The following is a 21701-nucleotide window of genomic DNA, read 5'->3' on the forward strand; positions in this document are numbered from 1 at the left end:
TCGATCTCACAACCCTGAGATCATGACCCGAGCCGAAATCAAGAGTCAGAAGCTTAACTGACCGAGGCACCCAGGCGCCCCCCGAAAGTGATATTTGAGAAAAGAAGCGAAGAAGGTGAGGGAACCGTGAGGATAGCTTTAAAAGTGGGTGCTTTTACGTCCGACTTCAGCCAGGTCACGATCTCGCGGTCCGTGAGTTCGAGCCCCGCATCAGGCTCTGGGCTGATGGCTCGGAGCCTGGAGCCTGTTTCCGATTCTGTGTCTCCCTCTCTCTGCCCCTCCCCCGTTCATGCTCTGTCTCTCTCTCTCTGTCCCAAAAATAAATAAATGTTGAAAAAAAAATTAAAAAAAAAAAAAAAGTGGGTGCTTTTAAACACCTAGCACTCATGCTATACTTGGCTAACATCCACCTACTCTGTTGAGCTCTGTTTAGCTTCCATAATAATGATAGAAAAAGATACCATTTAATGCAGTAACTGGTTATGATAATTTATAAAAATGATTTACAGAATGAATATAATCTTCATTTCACCTGAACAGGAAACATTTGAAATCCAACTAAAAGAAAACTACATGCCTCAATTTACTTTAAGTACTATGACCCCTCCTCTTTGAGGCCTGGCCCTCTTTGAACGTTCATTATCCATGATTCTGAAAAAGCTGAATGGCATAGTGTACTATTAATAAATTTTTGAGTATTATTAGCTGGGAAAAGGGGTCAGAAAAGCCAGGAGGAAATAGCCTATCCATATGAAAACAATAACCACGTAATATTTATTGTCTGGGATTGAAACGTTTCAAATACGCAAAGCAATAAAATGTCAGGAAAAGCAAAACTTCCTAATGTTAAAAAAGATCATAAATTTTTCCCAAAATAAGACATACAAAAAAAAGTTCAGGTGATACTTTATGTCAGAAAAAAATACTGAAATCTGAGTTAAAGCAGCTCAAAATCTTCAGAAGGCACAAGCTACTCACCACAGGACAGAGGAGCCCAACCAAATTTACGGTGGAAGCACAGCGAGCGAGAGTTGTCTTTTTTTTTTTTTTTTTTGAGCTTCAGAATCACTTTTTTTAACATAAAGAAATTCACTCTAGAACTTATATTTTTGTTAACTCTTGAATGAAAAACAGTATGTCACGTCAATGGGGCACTTGGGTGGCTCAGTCGGTTAAGCGTCCGACTTCTGCTCAGGTCATGATCTCGTGGTCCGTGAGTTCGAGCCCCGCGTCGAGCTCTGGGCTGATGGCTCAGAGCCTGGAGCCTGTTTCAGATTCTGTGTCTCCCTCTCTCTTTGCCCCTCCCCTGCTCGCGCTCTGTCTCAGTCTCAAAAATAAATAAATGTTAAAAAAAAAAAAATGTCATGTCAAGAGTCTACCAGCATTTCAGGATCACTTTTAAATGAATTTTATAAATCACACTGGCACATATATATATGTGTAAAACGGAGTGGCACCTGTATGGGCCAAACATGTCTTCTTACCTACAGATAATTTAATGTAGGTGGCTTCATAAGCTCCTTTCGAGAATTCCAGTTTCCCATAGGTCCCTCACTGTTTGGGAATTGTAGACTCCATGCTGATGATTTGGCTTTCAAGGGTGCTAAAAAAAATTTTTTTGAGTGAATGAATGAACAAATGAATAACGGAAATGAAGAACCCAGACATTTTAATGTTTATTTATTTTTGAGGGGAGGGACAGAGAGAGAGGCAGACACAGAACCTGAAGCAGGCTCCAGCCTCCGAGCTATCAGCACAGAGCCTGATGCAGGGCTCAAACTCACGAGCCGCGAGATCGTGACCTGAGCCGAAGTCAGATGCTCAACTGACTGAGCCACCCAGGCGCCCCAGAACCCAGACACGTTAATTGTAAGCCATATAATACTCTTAGGTGATACACTGTTGTTTCCAGTTCACAAAACTCTCATTCTTTTCAAGATAAACAGATATTCATATTTGCTTAAAAAATGTTTTTAATGTTCCTTTTGAGAGGGAGAGAGAGAGAGAGAACATGGGAGGGGCAGAGAGAGAGGGAGACACAGAATCCGAAGTAGGCTCCAGGTTCCAAGCTGTCAGTACAGAGTCTGACGTGGGGCTCAAACCCACTCATAAAGGCCACAATAAACCTGATGCATGGAGTGCTCTGGTTTCTCCAAGACACTGTATTTGTCCATAAGAAAAATTCTATGATCATTTATAGTTCATGAGATTTGCAGCCAAATAAGCATCAATAAAAGGTTAAACAAAAGACTCAGCCAAAAAAATTCTGTGCATATGTTTATTTATTTATTTTTTTTAATTTTTTTTTAATTTTTTTTCAACATTTATTTATTTTTGCGACAGAGAGAGACAGAGCATGAACGGGGGAGGGGCAGAGAGAGAGGGAGACACAGAATCGGAAACAGGCTCCAGGCTCCGAGCCATCAGCCCAGAGCCCGACGCGGGGCTCGAACTCACGGACCGCGAGATCGTGACCTGGCTGAAGTCGGACGCTTAACCGACTGCGCCACCCAGGCGCCCCTATTTTTTAAGTTAAAAAAAAATCTATTTATTTATTTATTTGAGGCGGGGCAGGCAGGGAGAGAGAGAGAGAGAGAATCCCAAGCAGGTTTCATAGTGTCAGTGTGGAGCCCGATGCAGGGCTTGAACCCACAAACTGTGAGATCATGACCTGAGCAGAAACCAAGAGTTGGGCACTCAACCGACTGAGCCACCCAGGTGCCCCTCTGTGCTTATGTTTAAATGACTTATTTCTTTCCTACTAATCAACCAGCACATGTTTATTGAATAGCTAATAAGTGCATGTGGTGATTACACGGAGGTACAAATTCAAGACTTGCCCTCAAGAAAATCTTAATCTGGTGCAGGCTATGAGGCACACAGAGAGATAACCAGGGGCACAAAATAGGAAGTATAAAGAACACTGAGCTCAGAGGAAGCAGAGGGTACCATGCACCGAGGCAGGCAGGAACCTTTCTGGGAAAGAGCTGGGGAGCTAGGTTTTCCACGAACACCCAGGAAAAGAACAGCCAGGTTTATTTTTCATACTGTGAACGGAACCACATGACGTTCTACATACCTTAGGGGAAAACACCCTGGTGACCTTGCAGTCTCCACACAGGTCATGAAGGCAAGGTGCCATCGCAGTCTGCGACCATCCCAGGGATGTGGCAAGATGGCTGGTCTTGGCACGAGCTACCGCAGAGAGTTTCTCATCCGCCTCTCTGGTTCTGAGGAGGCGTATGGGACTTCCCACTCCAACCTCCTTTTGGGTATGGAGGCAAGCCAAAAAACTGCTTGGTTGTAGTTTGGAGTTGGCTCCTCCATGGTGAGTCACCCACTGCTCCTGTCTGCTGTCATCCGGTGCCTCCGGAACATGGCAAATGGACACCATGCTGAACTTGCCTATGCTGCTGTGTAAGTGACAAACTGCCTAAGTCCATCTGGGCTCCCTGTCTCCGCACAGGCCAAACCTTTGAAAGCGTGACAAGCCAGCGCACCAGCCTCACACTAGCTTCGGAAGAAGTAAATCAAAGCCATTCAGAAGACAAAGCTTCGGGTAGGCGGGGCCACAGGCTGGTGCCCCGCTAGGGGGAATCATAGAGGACCTAAGTCAGCAAGTGACTCCAGCTGAGGCCGAGCAGACCTAGGGTTGAATTAAAGAAGCCGCTAACTACTGATGAGAGAGGAAAAAAGCATCACTTCTAATTCAAATCACGGTCGGCAACTTTCTTTCAACTTTAATCTTTGTCCCTGTCCACTATTCCCCCCCCCCCCAAGGGCATGCACAGAAATCCTGGGCCAGGAGAAACAATGACTACATCATAATTCATGAGCAAAAACCTAAAAAGGGCATTTGTATAAAGTTCCAAGGGACGGCCATAGGCATCTGCCACTGCAAACATATGTAAACAAGATGGGAATTATTTTATTTTATTTTATTTTATTTTATTTTATTTTATTTTATTTTATTTTATCTTAATTTTATTTATTTTATTAATTTAATTTAATTTAATTTTTTAAAGTTTATTTATTTTTGAGAGAGAGGGGGAGAGAGAGAGCGAGAGAGCCAGCACGGGAGGGGCAGACAGAGGGAGAGAGAATCCCAAGCAGGCTCCACACTGTCAGCTCAGAGCCCGACGTGGGGCTTGAACTTACGAACTGTGAGATCGTGACCTGAGCAGATCAAGAGTCAGACGCTTAACCGACTGAGCAACCCAGGTTCCCCTACGGGGATTATTTTAGAACGATATACATACCTTTTATGAAAGCATAAAATAGTAGCCTAGGTAATTAGAGCCTTCTGGAGAAATGTGGTCTTCATAAAGGAGAGGCTTTGTAAACATGGATCTTGGATCTTGGAGGAAGTTTTTCTCCTAATTTCTATAGGGATTCTTAGTATGTGCCTTGACCATATGTATTTATCTTAGGGTTTGAGACCTTACAGAGGACTTGATGTCATTCAATGTAATTACAGCCTATTAGCCATTACGTGATATTCTATTATATACCTAATACTTGGCCTTAGAGGAGGAATATTAAGTTAAAAAGAACGTTTCTTGTAATCAAGCTTTTGGTACTGAGAAGCGCTTCTAGGTTCAGAGCAGCACCTCTTTTTTGACACGATTAGAACTCTTTACTCAAGCGCATTCCAGGCTTTGTAACAGTGCTGAGGGGCACGAGCTTTGGGGTGAAAGCGTGGGGTGCAAAGGCCCGCCCCACGTTGGGAACCCCTGCGTAAGGCAATGAACCTCCTCATTTTCAGCTTCCCTCACAGAGGGGCTGTATTTAACGGGATAACTCACACCGCGTGCCGGTACACAGGAGGGCACGCGGTGTGCTATAATGATTATGTCAACCTTATTAAAATGCCCACACGACAGAGCGACATTTTTGATAGCAAGCAAAGTGTTACCTGGTTTAAGTAAAATTAAGTTAAGTAGTCATCTTGATTCTTCCTATATTTTTTTCTATTTTTATTTTCCTTTGGGGGGAAAAGTGGGAATGGTGAATACTGGGTGGTGAGGAGCAGAAGGAACGTGAGTGTAACACTCTCTACAGAATTCTAGTGGTTTCCAACGGTGAAATGTTGTATGCGGGTTTTTTGTGACTTTCTAGGAATGGATTGTTTTTAAATATGCTTCAGTTGCCCAAACTCCCATGACTTACGATGGCTTGACTATTTGATATTTTGTTCCAGAAAACAGATGCAAGTCTCTTTCTTTGTTTTCGCTTTTTGAAAGTGCTACGGTATCACTCACAACATGAGAAGCTGACTTGAAGAGATATGACCTTTTTAATATTTGAGTTTTTAAAGGCATCTGGCCCTTATTTAACCATCACATTTACATCCAATCCCTGCAGGCATGGTTTTGTTGTTGAAGTTTGGCTTGATGCCCTCTGCAGAAAGCCTTTGCTTTAATGAACACAACTCCACTAAAACTTCTGGAGTCCCCTGCCTACCTCTACCCCCCTCCCTGTACTCTAAGAGCGCAGCAAGTTTCATCTTGGGTTTCAAATAAGAAGATAAAAATAAGAAATAATGCACTGCTGGAGAATCAGCTTTGTGTGGGAGCCACCGCCATGACATATTCAACTTGATGCCCTTCTATTATTTGCAGAAGTGTTTATGTTCTATGAAATGTTCAGCCAGAGCATACAGGAAACCGTAAAAGATTTTATGAGATGTATACATGGTTGAAGGCAGAATTTTAAATGCAACCTGGGAAGGTTCTATCTAAATTCCAGGAGGGCAGATGAGGGAGTACTTTCTCTGTAGTGATTCAGTTTTACACAAGGGGTTAGATGAACTGGAAAGAAATACCTGATTTGGGAACGATATAAAATTTTTTCGTAAAATTAAACCTCATAATTTCTAGACAGGTAAACTTGTTTTCTTTCAGACCAAGAATCACCACTTATGCTTATTTGTCTTCTATGTGGTAAAAGCATTAAATGTGGATTGTTTATTATTTTATAGAAACAAAGGACAAACGGTAATAAATGAAGAATTCTCCCCAGGTACAGGAGTATAGACACCATTTAAAAAATAGTTGTGCTTCTGATGGTTTTTAAATAAAAACCCTCGGTTCTAAAACTGGAACATTATTTTTGAATCTTAATTATTGCAATATGTGAAGGCAGGAAGGTTGATGACATAGTCTCAAAACGGCATGTTCGGAAAGTCACATCCAAATTTAGGTGAAAGGAGAAATATTTCTATTTCCTTTACCCTTGAATCTATGAGGCAGTGTCAATTTCCCCTAAGAGAGGCTATTTTTACTTAATGTTGGCTTTATTTATTTTTTTCCAATTTGATCTCCAAAACACAAGGCTACAAAACAAATTATTTTGTGTATTCACATTTGATTTAGAATCGAGCCCAATGTGAGCCTCATGAAGTCACTGTGAAGATAAATGAAATACCAGAGGTAAGGTTCCCGACACAAAGTAGGTGCTCCGAGTATGTTAACTCCCCCTCCCCTGCTTGCAGACCTCCCCCACTTTTTTTTAAATTGATGCGTAACTGACATATAACAGATTATTTAATTATACCACAGTCCCTTTGAAGAAGATTTTAATACAACACTTATGCTTTAGAATGTGTCCAAATTAGTGTCATTTAAAAAATGAACTTAGGTAATTATCTAAGATAAACATGCCATAAAATCCCCATGTATCCTGGTAGTATCTAATGCAAATCCAGTAGGGGGGAGTGAAATTGCAACCTGAGAATTAGGGACCACGGATCTCTGGTCTCTGGTCTGTCACTGCTATCACTGAGTGACCTTGGGAAAGTCCACTTCCCTCTCCAGGCTACATATTTTCATCTGGAAAATGAGTGGCTGTTTTCAACGATCTTGAAGACCATCTTCTGCTTTAACATTTTATGATTTTACCCAACATTTTAATCTTGGGAGAACAATTTATTGATATCACATTTTCTGAGATTTTCCTCCTATAAATTTTTTTCTATACTCGCTGCTTAAGAAAATTTTATTCTACTTCAAATTCACTGTTGCTGAAAGAGTCAGAGAAAGAACCTAAGTGTAGAAAAGAAAAAAAAAAGAATTAAAAATATTAATATTGAGCAATTATGGGGACATCTAGGCTGGTTTGGGACAGACATAAATGACCTTGTTTTATTCTAAATTCAGCTCACTGGCTTATGATGAAAAGTGAAAGGTTATTATATGGACTTACTGGGCAAAACCAGATTTTATAAATAATTACCTGTCAGACTGTTCAAGATAGACAAACATACGCCAGACCAACAAAAACACAGACCTGTCATATTTCTGAGAGAAATGTACGTTGAGTCTTCCTTCTCTGGGACTATAAGGAGATCAGGTAGAATAAAATGAAGGGAAAAAACCTAAACTCTGTATTTTCTGCCTCGTGCATACTTTAAAATGTATAATGTGGGAGAGAAGGAATTTTGATGTGAAAAATTAGCCCCTGAAAATTTTATACATCCATAAGCCTGGCAGATCGAAACCAAATACAATAAATGCTGTCGTTTTAAAAGTTAGGATGTTTACTGCAAGCTTATAATTTTCTATGATTAGGGATGCCAAGAAAAATAAGAATGATGATAAAAAGAAAAGTTTAATCATACATTTCAACAAGCACAGATGGAACATCAAAACCCCTTGGCAATTTTTTGATATTATATATCTACGTTTTTTTTCTTCTTGACATGAAGATTTTTTCCAGAAGGACTAACACAGAACAGGTAAATGATAGTTAACAAATGTGAGTAATATGGCACAATCGTATTAACGGAGCCCCACAATGATTTGGTCACAGGAGGGAAATCTTTCATGTTTCTTATTTCTGTTTTTATTAATGCTTTACGAAGGATGTCTCAGTGTGTGTAAAAACCATGATAAAAATAAAACTGGAAGTCCTACAGAATTAAAGAAGTAGCTTCCTTTTTTAAAATTCAAGTTTAATCAGGAACTGCACAATTACATCTGCTATATTTTGATTCGTTCTCCAAAGTTAGGGTTTGTCATCTGATGGTGAAAGTATAGATGCCAGAAGGGGAGCTCGGCTGTTGCCAGCAAGAAATGACCCAGTCCCAGATTCCAGTTTAGCTGTGGGACTGCTCTCAAGGGAGAAAGCACATCACTCAGCTCCCCTTCAAGGGATTCTCATTACTTTGCTTCTTTCATCTTTTTTTTTTTTTTATGTTTATTTATTTATTTTTGAGGGAGAAAGAGCACGAGCAGGGGAGGGGTAGAGAGAGAAGGAGGCAGAGGATCTGAATCAAGCTCCACGCTGTCAGTGCAAAGCCTGATGCGGGGCTCGAACTCACAAACCGTGAGATCACCACCTAAGCCCAAGTCGGACGCTCAACCAACTCAGCCCCCCCCCGGGCTCCCCTGATTACTTAGCTTCTAAATGGGTACAGTGTGTATGTGTGGTGGGCCTGGGGACTGGAGGGACAAGAGGACAGGAGGAGAGGGCCTACAGGCGGAAAAACAGGCACGATGGCAGATCTGCAGGAAGTCGGGAAGAAGGTGTGAAAATAACACATTCGCGAGAAGTGGGGGGAAGGGACGAGAAGACGGGAATAGTTCATCAGATCAATTAGGTCTCTGATTAGTGTGAGTTTATAAAATGAGTATTTGTCTCGAAAACACACCTAAGATATATACACTCAGCAAATATCACAAAGTAAAGTTGTGGGACAGCGTGAGGGAAAACTGACTGTCCTTTTGTTGCCTCTGTCCCAAACCTGGATTACAAAATGCATCACATAAAACACAGACTAAACACTGGAGGGAAAACAAGACACTGCCTTTAAGATATGTGAGCTGAGGGCAGTAAATCCATCCCAAATTAAAATTTCAAAATTGTGTGATCTGCATTCTTGTCCACCTACACACTATCCCAAACATCCTGCCATTAATTAGCTAAACGGCCCAGCCAGTAAACAAGACTGAGCACTGAGGGGGCTGGAAAAGGGCCGGAGTCAGCCAGTTGATAGTCACAACAAACCAACCCACTCCTGAGGATACAGAGAAGGTAAACTTGTATTTTATTTTGTCCAAAGAGGGGAACAGAAATCACCTTAATATAACATGCCTTTCCTGTTGTTACAGTCACAAGTCCCGTCAGCAGGCCAGAAAAGCCATCCCATTCCTGCGGTAGGCACTCTGTCAAAGAGAAAGAAATCTGCAATGAATTATCACATCAAGTCAAACCGGGAAAGGAGGCAAAAGCGCGACACGCAGAGCTTTCTTCCTGTTTTGTAGACTCTGCTGGCTTCCATCGAACAGGGTGCTTAATCTGAACATTTCTGGTGGCAACATTTCTGGTGGCTAGAGTCACCACTCGGTCTATTAAAAAGTCAGTGTGGTTAACAAGTGGTTAGGGATTCTATTTTCGGGGAGTGGGAGATACGCAAAGTAAGACATCCCATTTTGTTAATTGATTGGGTTTGGTTAGGTCAAAGACATGTTGTGTTGAGTCTGTTTGTCCTTTATAAGCATGTGTTCTCTATTGGACATGCTCAAGAATCACTTCTAATTAACTCTCTTAATAGTCTATAAATTACTGACTCATTATAGCCTTCCCAGGCCTAATTTATAGTCTTAGTGAAAAGCTTGGAAACAGACACTAATAGAAGCCTTTCCTCCCTGCTGAAATATGGTGATCTCTAAGGAGTTCTGTACATTAGAGACATTATAGAAAACTCGAATCCTACATAATTTTATTTAAAAAAAAATTTTTTTTTTAATGTTTATTCTTGAGACAGAGACAGAGGCAGAGCGTGAATAGGGGAGGGGCAGACAGAGAGGGAGACACAGAATCTGAAACAGGCTCCAGGCTCTGAGCTGTCAGCACAGAGCCCGACATGGGGCTCGAACCCACGAACCGTGAGATCATGACCTGAGCTGAAGTCAGACACTTAACTGGCTGAGCCACCCAGGCACCCCTCCTACATAATTTTATGTACATACAAGTATATATAGATGTACGTATGGATATTCATAATGGGATAAAATATCCCCATAAAAGAAAATGGGAAAATGGATACCAAAGGCAATAATATAATATATTCCAGTAAATCAAGTAAAACTGCCTGATTTTTCTTCCTGCGAGATATATTCTACAGTTCAGAGCTAAAGAGTTGGACTACACAGGGCCTCTGTGACTTGTCTTGAGTCTCATAATGAAACCCAGAATGAAACAGAACTAAAATCCAGGACTTAGGAATAAAATTATCCCTTTCACCACCATATTTTTCATTATTTAAACTAGGAATAGCCATACTCAGAGAATTCATAACCCTCAATGAGATGGATGTTTTCCTACAACCTGTGTTCCGAAAAACAGAAAAATGACAACATCTTGTATCGGGGATTTTGTTTTGCCTTCAACAGCCACGTTATAGGAAATGTAGAATAAGTTTTTATGACTAAAATAATGTTATGGAGATGCTGGAGAGTTTAATTCTAAAAATGGTTAAATTACATTTATAATTATACCCAAAGGAAAAAAAGTGGAACCAAGCTTTTTAGCAAGACTTCCTCCGATGTGAGGTGAAACCAAGCTACTTTTCTGCGTGACTTTCTGTTAATTATGAAATTCAATTCACTTCAACATCTTTCCTCCGAATATTCAGCTTATACGGGATTTACTACGGTTGTCGGGCTTTGGAATGCTGGCTGAAATTTCATAGGTTGGCTGTGCGGCTCCACAGCTCACTCCAGATCAGCATTTCAAGGATGAGAAAACAGTGGCACATTCTATCTTTCATTCCTCAGGGCTTTCTCTGTGAGCTTGTTCCTGACTTACCATCAGGCTTGCTGTGCCCTTGGACGCTTTTGGATTGAAGCACACGTTCTGACAAGGACTAGAAAATTCCAACTTTACCTCCTCAGTCTGTGCACCGGAGAACAGTGTTAAATGAGTTCCTCAGAGAGCCACAAATAACTTGCAGGGACGGATAGGGTGTCTTCCCACAACCACAGACAGGGGAGCCTCAGGCCTTGAAACAGCCCCTACCACCACAGTTGCCTTACCAGAGGCTTATGCCAAAGTAGTACTTTCAGGTTCTTGACCTTGATATTTTAAATTTTACAACCACAGTGACAACCTTCAACATAACATAATATTTAAAGCGCAGGGATGGTTTACAAGGAGATAAATGGACCTGGGAGTAAAGCTGGATTCCTTGTAAAGGTAAATGGCTAAAGAGAGGCTTGCTTGAAAAAGAGGTTTTGGCCCAGGAGCAGGCTGAGTTTTGGCCGTGCACACCTGAGACATTACCAAGTTTAATCTTTCCAGGGTGGCCAACAGGAAATGGTTCTCTCTCATACTGAAAGGATTACTTTCCAAAAATCAATTCATCGTCACAGATGATTCATCACTATTGTTTGCAAATGATTACAAGACTAGAGACTTTTAATCACAGAGACTTCGAGCAGCTAAGTTTAATAAGAAAACCAAAGTTTAGAGCTGTCCCAGATTTCCGGACTAAGTTCTTCCTATTCTAATTCTACAATAGAGAAGGGGCAAACAAACGTGTGTGATCAGCAAAGAGCAATTTCAGCAAACCCATCCCCTAGGGCCCTCTACCCAGAGTCACAGCTTTTCCTTCTGATGGACAAAGGATGTATGTTGTCTGTGGAGGGTGATTATGGGAACATCCCCAAGTTGGCAACCTTTCCAGGGCGAGCAACTTTAAAGGAAGATGGGCGAAGACAACTCATCTTTGTGTGAACTGTGAATTTCTCTGTTTGTGTTGTGGACGTTGAAACTAAATTTAAACACTGCTTGGGGTGAGGGCCTTCCAGAGGCCACATTCTCATGAAGCACTCTACTTATTCTCTACTGTCAGATCCTATGAGTGATACCCTGGTTCTGTATCTCAGTAAAAACCCAGACCTTGACTGGAAATAGCTGGGACCACCTCCCCCGCTATTAAAAATGTATAAACGAATCTGACTTCGTCCCGACAGCCCCGTTTCTGCATCCTATATATCACTGCAGCTTTATTTCTGATTGAAAAAAGCTCTGTTCTCAACTATTAGTTGCTCCTATGTGAATTTATTGAAATTCACATGCTAGACATTCAGATGCTAGACATCCTGGCATCTCTAAAGTTAACAGCAAAGATATTTCGTTTTTCATTTTAAAGGACCAATTGTAGTTCACAGGCATTCCCCCCGCCTCCCTTAAATTGAGGATTACATTAGCTCCCAATTTTTGACACTCATATATTCGTTCAGCTTCAAATTATGGCCTACTGACAGAACCTCAATCTAACTGGGTGGGCTGACACATTCTGCCTACTGCACTGGGTGTTGATGGGGAAATGAATTTGTAAGTTTTCGTTTTTAAAATACGATTTTTTTTAATCTGCCTACAGACAAGCTCGAGAAACAAATTTAAATCCTAGGCTGGTTTATTTCTGCCTTTTTATGGGCTGTCATAAATCATACATTTTAAGGAATACAAACTAATATTAAAAAGCAAATGATTATTATTTATTTTAAACAAAAGATAAACATGCTACAAAACATACCTGTGGCTCCTAGTTGAATATAACTGCCTGTGTGTTATTTGCACCATTAACTTAATTAGTAAAGCTTTAACTATAGATAAAACCACCCCTTCCACCAGTGTAGATTTACATTTATTCACGACTAGCTTTCCTGATTCTTTTCCGCTTTCTCAAACTTTACTTATTTGTTTAAAACAATTTTTTTTAATGTTTATTTATTTTTGAGAGAGAGAGAGACAGAGAAAGAGAGACAGAGTGCGAGTGGGGGAGGGGTAGAGAGAGAGGGAGCCGAAGCAGGCTCCTATGCTCCAGGTTGTCAGCACAGAGCCCAATGCAGGGTCTGAACTCATGAACAGCAAGATCATGGCCTGAGCCAAAGTTGGCCGCTTAACCAACTGAGCCATCGAGGCACCCCACTTTCTCAAACTTTAACTAAAATAAAACAAAAAGTTCTTCGTAGGGACTGACATCAGCAAGATGGCTACCAAGGAGGTCCCAAAGCTTGTCTCCACACACAAAAAAATAAATAAACAACTATAAATAGACAAAACAGCTCTGGGAAAGCTCTAGATTACAACAAAGAAGCAGCAGAAATCCTGTGGGGCTCAACGACTGAGCAAAGCTCTACAGAAAAGCGTAAGAAGCATTTTACCTACATCACCCCACCTCCCAGTCCAGAGCAGCTCAGTGCAAAGAGGAACGCTTTTGGAGGGATTTACACCTGACAGGTAAAGGAGCAGGAGAATCCTACTAATCCTCCTCATTGCCGTGGACATTCGTAGACATTGCTACTGCGTGCTCCCACGGTCTTCACCAACACTGAACCCAACTAAAGCGTTGCCTGGGCTCCGCACTGCTGTGTCTCCTCACCAGGTCTGGAGCTACCGTTGTGGTGAGACCTGCCCCCAGGGGCCCCAGTTGTGCCCCACTGTCTGGGATCGGGAAGCCACGGCACCTTGCCATCTATGAAACCGGAAATGCCATTGCTTTCTGTGCCCTGCCTTCAGGGTTCAAAGTCATGGCTTTGACAACCATCACTAGGCCTGAGTTGCTGCTATTCTATGACTGACTCCTGGAGTCCTAAGTTGTGGCTCTGACCTGCTATCATTAGGCTGTGATGCTGTAGCTGCTGTTCTCTGTCCCACCCTCTGGCTCCTAAGTCATGGCACTGGCTTGCCATCAGTGGCTGTACGGCTACAGCTCTGTGCCACCCGCCTTGGGTCCTGAGTCACCGCTTTGGCCTGGCATCACAGAGGCCAAGCTGCTGCTGCTCTGCTCCCTGCTGCCAAAGTCAGGGCTCTGACCCACCATCCCTCAGGGCATGCTGTCACTGCACCCCTTACCCTGGGCCCAAGACACTGGTGCATCCTGTCATCCCACAGCCCGTGCCACTGCTGCATCTCCCATCCTGGGGTCCAAATCACTGTGGTGATCCCCAGAGATGCAGACCTGGTTCCTCAGGAGATCTGCATATGCGTGCACATCAGACGCTGGGACTACTATCATAGCAGGTGCACCTGTGCCCCAGGACCCTGGTTTCACTGCTTCTCTAAGTGCGAGTTCACCAGACCTGGTACCAGCACGTATTCTCTTTGGCTAGAACTTCCTCCTACAGGAAAAAGAGAGGAACAGGACGACCCTTGCAGCCTCTGCCACCTAGGACCCCAACAACCCTAGACACTACTCCCGCTTACAGGACTTCTGCAGTCTTGGTCAAAGAAGAACCCACAGTCTTTGCCCATGTTGGCCTCAGCTGATGTAGATGTACAGGGATTATGCTTCTATGCTCTCTCCAGGATCAGAGACATGGCACCCTACCCAGCCTGAGCCTTCACAGCCACTCTCAGTTGAAAGTCTTTCTCCACCAAAGTCAGTCTGAAAGGCTGGAAGAGGTGACTCCTCTCTCAAATGAACAAGCATTAATGCAAAGCCACAAGAGACGTGAAGCAACAAGGAAACATGACACTACCAAAGGTGCTTGATAATTTTCAAGTTACCAACCCCAAAGAAATGGAGATCTATGAGTTACCTGAAGAAGAATTCAAAACAACTGTTTTAAGGAAGTGCAGTGAGATTAAAGAGAACACAGACAGACAACAAAATGAACTTAGGAAAGTAATGCAATAACAAAATGAATTCAACAAAGAGAAATCATAAAAATTTTTTAGAGCTGAGGTATGAAGTGAATGCAATGAAAAAAAAATGCAATGAAGAACTTCAATAATAGGCTCAATCAGTCAAGCAGAAGAATCCATGAACATGAAGACAGATCTCTTGATATTATCCATTTGGAGCTGAAAAAAGAAATAAACATGAAAAAAAGCAAAGAAAGCCTATGTGAATAAAGGGACACCATTAAGTGAAACAATATTCATGCTATGGGAGTCCTAGACAAAGTAGAGAAAAGGTCAGAAAACAAAGAAATAATGGCTGATAACTTCCAAAATCTGGGGAGAGACAGCCATCCAGATACATGAAACTCAAAGATCCTCAAAGAGATTCAACCCAAAGAGATCTTCACTGAGACAATATAATCGAACTCTTGAATATCAAAGATTAAGAGAGAATTTTGAGAGCAGCAAGAGTTTAAAAAGAGTCATCACACACAAGGGAACCCTAATAAGGTTAACAGCAGATTTCTCAGAAGAAATCTTTTAGGCCAGGAGAGAGTGAGATAATATATTCAAAGTGGTCAAAGAACATAAAATTCTGATCAAGAATACTTTACCCAGGAAAGTAGTTCCCGGGTAAAGATAGACTTTTACAGACAAATAAAAGCTAAGGTATTTTATCACCACTAGACATGCTTTATAAGAAGTGTTAAAAGGAGTTCTTCAAGATGAAACAAAAGGTTGCTAATGAAAACATGAAAGTATTAAATTCACTGACACAGGCAATTATAAATTCAAAATACTCTAATACTGCAATGGTGGTATGCAAATCACTAGACTCCAGTATATAAATTAAAAGACAAAAGTGTTAAAAATAACAATAGCTACAATATTTTGTTAATGGGTACACAATATGAAAAAAATGTAAACTGTGACATCAACAACACAAAGCTGGAGGGCAAGTAAACATATAGAATTTTTTTCATGCAATGAAAGTTGTTTTCAACTTGGACTATTACAAGCTGTACTAGGAAGGCCTCATAGTAATCACAAAGAAAAACCTATAAAAAATGTACAAATGAAGAGAAAAAAATCAAAGCATACCACTACAAAAAAAAAAATACCAGTTTTCTAAGGAAGATAGTAAGATAGGAAGGAAGGAAAATAGGAACTACAAAACAATCAGAAAACATTTAGCAACATGGCAGTAGTAAGTCCTTACCTATTACTAATTATTCTAAATGTAAATGGTTTAAATTTTCCAATAAACAGATACAGGGTGCTTGGATGGATTAAAAAAAGGAAAGACAGGGGCGCCTGGGTGGCGCAGTCGGTTAAGCGTCCGACTTCAGCTCAGGTCACGATCTCACGGTCCGTGAGTTCGAGCCCCGCGTCGGGCTCTGGGCTGACGGCTCAGAGCCTGGAGCCTGTTTCCGATTCTGTGTCTCCCTCTCTCTTTGCCCCTCCCCCATTCATGCTCTGTCTCTCTCTGTCCCAAAAATAAATAAAAACGTTGAAAAAAAAATAAAAAAAAAAAAGAAAGTTGTTTAAAAAAAAATAAAAATAAAAAAAATAAAAAAGGAAAGACCTGGGCACCTGGGTGGCTCAGTTGGTTAAGTGTCTGCCTTTGGCTCAGGTAATGATCTCACAGTTCATGAGGTGGAGCTCCGTTTGGGATTCTCTCACTCTCCATGTCTCTCTCTGCCCACTCCCCACTTGCACTCCCTCTCTTTCAAAATAAATAAATTTAAAAAACTTACAAAAAAAAAAGAGACAAGACCCAACTCTATGCTGCCTACAAGAGATTCATTTAAGCTTTAAAGACACTAATGGGCTGCAAGTGAAAGAGAGTGAAAGAGATGCAAATGAAAAGTAAAAGGGAACAGGAGTAGCTAGTCTTGTATCAGGAAAAAAAAATGATTTTAGGTCAAAAGCTGTAACTGGAGATAAAAACAAGTCATTATATAATGACAAAGGGGTCAATTCATATAATAATAATAAAGAAATATGCCCCCAATATCAGAGCACCTAAATATATTAAATGATTATTAATAGATTTGTAGATAAAAACACATCAATGCCAAACAGTAGGGAACTTCAATATCCCACTTTCAAGAATGGATAGATCATCCAGATTTAATATCGATAAGGAAATAAGAACCTGGTCTATACTTTAGACCAACGGACCCAACAGACATACAGAGAACAGTCCATCCAACAGCTGAAGAATACAAATTATTCTCAAATGCACAAGGAACATTCTCCGGGCTAGATCATATGTTAGGTTACAAAACGAGGCTTTAAAGATTTAAGAAGACTGAAATCTTATCGAGTACCTTTTCTGGGCACAATGGTATGAAATCAGAAATTAGTAACAGAAGGAGATCTGAAAAATTCACAAATCTGTAGAAATTAAACAACACACTTCTGAACAATCAGTGGGTCAAAAAAGAAATCAGAAGAGAAATAAAAAATATGTTGCGACAAACCAAAAAGGAAACAACACACCAGAACTCATGGGATGCAGCGAAAGCAGTTCTGAGAGAGAAGTTCATAGCAATAAATGTCTGCATTATGAAAAAAGAAGGATTTAAAATAAACCACCTAATCTTATACCTCAAGGAACTAGAAAGAAGAAAAAACTAAGCTCAAAGTTAGCAGAAGGAAGGAAATAATAAAAATTAGAGCAGAAATAAATGAATAGAAAGACAATAGATAAGATCAACAGACTAAGAGATGGTTTTCTGAAACGATAAAGAAAATTGACAAACCTTTAGCTGGACTAAAAAAAAGAGAGATGACTCAAATAAATGAAAATATAGATAAAAAAGAGACATTACAATTTATATCACAAAAATACAAGGGATCATCAGAGACTACTATGAACAAGAATATGCAAACAAATTAGATAACTGAGAAGACATGGGTAGATTCCTAGACTACTTACCAAGACTGAATAATGAATAGAAAACCCAAACGGATCAAATAATAATGAGCAAAGAGATTGAATCAGTAATACACAGTCTTCCAACAAAGAAAAGCTCAGGACTAGATGGTTTCACTGGTCAATTCTATCAAACATTTAAAAAGAATTAATACCAATCCTTCTCAAACTCTCAAGAAATGAAGAGAAGGAACCACTTTAAAGCCCACTTTACAAGGCAAGCATTATCCTGATACCAAAGCCAAACAAGGGCACTACAAGAAAAGAAAATTACAGGCTAAGACTTTGGTCACCAATTCTGATGTGGGTTTTTTCCCACACTAACAAGCAATTCTTGGGACACTAGTTCAGTGTCCTATAATTCAACTTAATTCTGACACTATCGAGCTGGAAGGAGCATCAAATCCCACAGGTTAAGGGCTCAGTCCTACAAAACTGCTACCTCCTTGCCTCCCATACTGTAGACATCAATCACAAGTCCAGGTTACTGCCTGTGCTTCTAACTGAGCAGCTATAGACTAGAGGTTTCAATGACACTCTCCTTGGGTTTGATGAATTTGCTAGAGTGGCTCACAGAACTCAGAAGAACATTTTACTTACAAGATTTCTAGTTTATTATCAAAGTATATAGTTCAGGAACAGTCAGATGAAAGACATGCATAGAGCAAGGTACAAGGTTAGTGTGTGGAGCTTCCATTCCCTCTCTGAGTTTGCCATTCACCCCGAATCTCTATGTGTTCACTAAAATGGAAGTTCTCTGAACCCCATATTTTTTTATGGGCTTTGTTACATAAACAAGATTGATTAAATCTATGGCCATTGGTGACTGAACTCAATCTCCAACCCCTCCTCCCTCCCTGGAGATTTTGGGGTAGGATGGAAAGTTCCAACCCTCCAATCACATGACTGGCTCCACTGGCAACCAGCCTCCATCCTCAGGTGTAGTCTTGAAGTCATCTCAGTGACGTAACAAGGGACACCTTTATAGCTGTCATCATGAGAAATTCCAAAGGCTTTATTTAGGAGCTCTGTGCCAGAAACAGGGATGAAGATCAAATACACATTTCATATTATAAATCACAGGCCATGTCCCTGGTGAACACAGATGCAAAAACCTTCAACAAAATACTACCAACCTAATTCAATAGCACATTAAAAGGATTATACACAATGATCAAGTGAAGTTTACCCCTGGGATGCAAGAATGATTCAACATATACAAATCAATCAATATGAGATATCACATTAATAAAAGTAAAAATCCTGTGATTGTTTCAAAAGATGCAGAAGAAGCATTTGACAAAAGTCAGCATCCTTTCATGATAAGACCCTCAACAAATTAGGTCTACAAAGAATGTACCTCAACACAATAAAGGCCATATATGACAAATTCATAGCTAACATCATGCTTAATGGTGAAAAGTGAAAAGCCTTTCCTCTAAGATCAGGAATAAGGCAGGGATGCCTACCCTTGCCACTTCTATTCAACAGAGTAGTGAAAGTCGTAGCCATAGCAATTAGGCATGAAAAAAAAAGCCACTCAAATCAGAAAGGAAAAAGTAAAATTGTCACTATTTGCAGAAGACATGATCTTATACATAGAAAGCCCTAAAGATTGCCACCAAAAAATTGATAAAACTATAAATTAATTCATTCATGTAGGATACACAATCAACATACGAAAATCAGTTGTGTTTCTATTTCTATACACAAACCATGATCTGAAAGGAGAAATTAAGAAAGCAATCACATTTACAGTAGGATCAAATACAATAAAGTAATTGGGAAAAAGTTAACCAAGGAGATGAAGGACCTGTACCCTCAAAACTATAAAACACTGGTGAAGAAACTGAAGAAGACACAAACAAATAGATATCCTGAATTTTTAGACGGGGAGAATTATTATTGTTAAAATGTCTGTACTACCTGAAGCAATCTACAGATTCAATTCAATGCTAACTAAATTCCAATGGTACTTTTTTTACAGAAACAGAAAATATGAACAAATATATTTTTATGTAAGCAAAAATATAAAGTTCATATGGAATCACAAAAGACCCTTAATGGCCAAATCAATCTTGAGAAAGAAGAACAAAGCTGGATGATCACATTTCCTGATGTCAAACTATACTGCAAAAATATAATAACCAGAACAGTATGGTACTGGCATAAAAACACACACACATCAGGGTGCATGGGTGGCTTAGTACGTTAAGCATCCGACTTTTGGTTTTGGCTCAGGTCATGATCTCATGATTCATGAGTTCAAGCCCCATGTTGTGATCCACACTGCTGGTGTGGAGCCTTCCTGGGATTCTCTCTTTCCCTCTCTCTTTGCCCCTCCCCACTCATGCTCTCTAAACAAACAAACAAACAAACAAACAAACTTAAAAAAAAAACCAACAACAGGCACAGATCAATAGAACAGAATAACTAGCCCAGAAATAAACCTACATGTATATGGCCAATTAATTTTTGACAAAAGAGCCAGGAATATACTAGGGGAAAGGACAGTCTTTTTAACAAACGTATAGCCATGTGCAAAAGAATAAAACTAGTCCCCTACTTTACACAAGACACAAAATCATACAGAAAAATCAACTCAACATGGATTAAAAACTTGAATGTAAGACCTGAGACTGTAAAACTCCTACAAGTAAGCACAGAGTGTAAGCTCCTTGACAGCGGTCTTGGAAATGATTTCTTGGATAAGACACCAAAAGCAAAGGCAACAAAAACTAAAATAAATAAGTGGACTATATCAAAAGAAAGAGCTTCTATATAGCAAAGGAAACAATCACTGTAAGGACAACCTACAGAATGGGAGAAATATTTGTAACTCATGTATCTGATAAGGGTTAATACCCAAAATATAAAAATAATTCATATAATTTAATAGCAAAAAAGCAAATAATCCAATTAAAAATGGGCAAAGGCCCTGAATAGACATTTTTTCAATGAAAACAGATAAATGGCCAAGAGGTGCCCAACATCACTAATCATAAGAAAAATGCAAGCCAAAGCCACAATGAATATCATCTCACAACTGTCAGGATGGCTATTATCAAAAAGATAAGCGATGACAAACGGTGAGGATATGAAGAAACGGGAACCCTTATACACTGTTGGTAGGAATGTAAATTGGTAGTCCTATAGAAAGCAGTATGGCGGGGCGCCTGGGTGGCGCAGTCGGTTAAGCGTCCGACTTCAGCCAGGTCACGATCTCGCGGTCCGTGAGTTCCAGCCCCGCGTCGGGCTCTGGGCTGATGGCTCAGAGCCTGGAGCCTGTTTCCGATTCTGTGTCTCCCTCTCTCTCTGCCCCTCCCCCGTTCATGCTCTGTCTCTCTCTGTCCCAAAAATAAATAAACGTTGAAAAAAAAATTAAAAAAAAAAAAAGCAGTATGGCGATTGTTCAAAATATTAAAAATAAAATTATCAAACGACTCAGCAATCCCACTGTTGGGTATACATCCTAAAGGAAATGAAGTCAGTACCTTAAAGAGATATCGGCACCTCTATGTTCACTGCAGCATTATTCACAATAGCCAAGATACGGAAACAACCTAAAAGTTCTCTGCTGGATGAACGCATCCAGAATATGTGGTACAGAAATACAACAGAATATTATTCACTCATAAAACAGAAGGAAATCTTGCCATGTCTGACAACATGGGTGAACCTGAAGAGCATTATGCTAGGTGAAATTAGCCAGACAAAAAGAGACAAATACTATACGGTGTCCCTAAAAGCTGATTTCGCAGGAACAGAATAGAATGGATGGCGGTTGCCAGGGACTGCGGGAAGAGGGAAATGAGGAGATGTGGGTCAAAGGGTACAAACTTTCAGCAATAAGAGGAATAAGTTCTCAGGATCTAATGTACAGCATGGTGGCTACAGTTGTAAGACGGTATTGTATCCTTGAAAGTTGCTTGGGAGTGGATCTTCAGCATTGTAACCACACACACACACACACACACACACACACACACACACACACCCCAACAGGCAAAAGGGTTAATTATGTGAGGTGATATGTGTGCTAGTTACTGCATCTTGACCTTGGTAATCACTCCACAATGTATATCAAATTATCATGTTGTACGCTTTAAATATATATGATTATCTT

The 21701-nt window shown here is 40.4% G+C and overlaps 1 protein-coding gene across 2 annotated transcripts in view; it reads right to left on the reverse strand.

Moving 5' to 3' along the window:
- Positions 1 to 9023: 9023 nt before the first annotated feature.
- The window catches only part of SUPT3H (SPT3 homolog, SAGA and STAGA complex component), a 543143-nt gene continuing 530465 nt past the window's right edge, over positions 9024 to 21701 (reverse strand). For both annotated transcript variants that reach the window (XM_030315632.3, XM_032593173.1), the window contains exon 12: positions 9024 to 9164. In XM_030315632.3, coding sequence (XP_030171492.1) covers positions 9123 to 9164 — 42 coding nt within the window. In that variant the 3' untranslated portion in view covers positions 9024 to 9122. The remainder of the gene's footprint in view (positions 9165 to 21701) is intronic.

Source organism: Lynx canadensis, chromosome B2 (assembly GCF_007474595.2).
Source record: "Lynx canadensis isolate LIC74 chromosome B2, mLynCan4.pri.v2, whole genome shotgun sequence".
Classification (NCBI taxonomy): Eukaryota; Metazoa; Chordata; class Mammalia; order Carnivora; family Felidae; genus Lynx; species Lynx canadensis.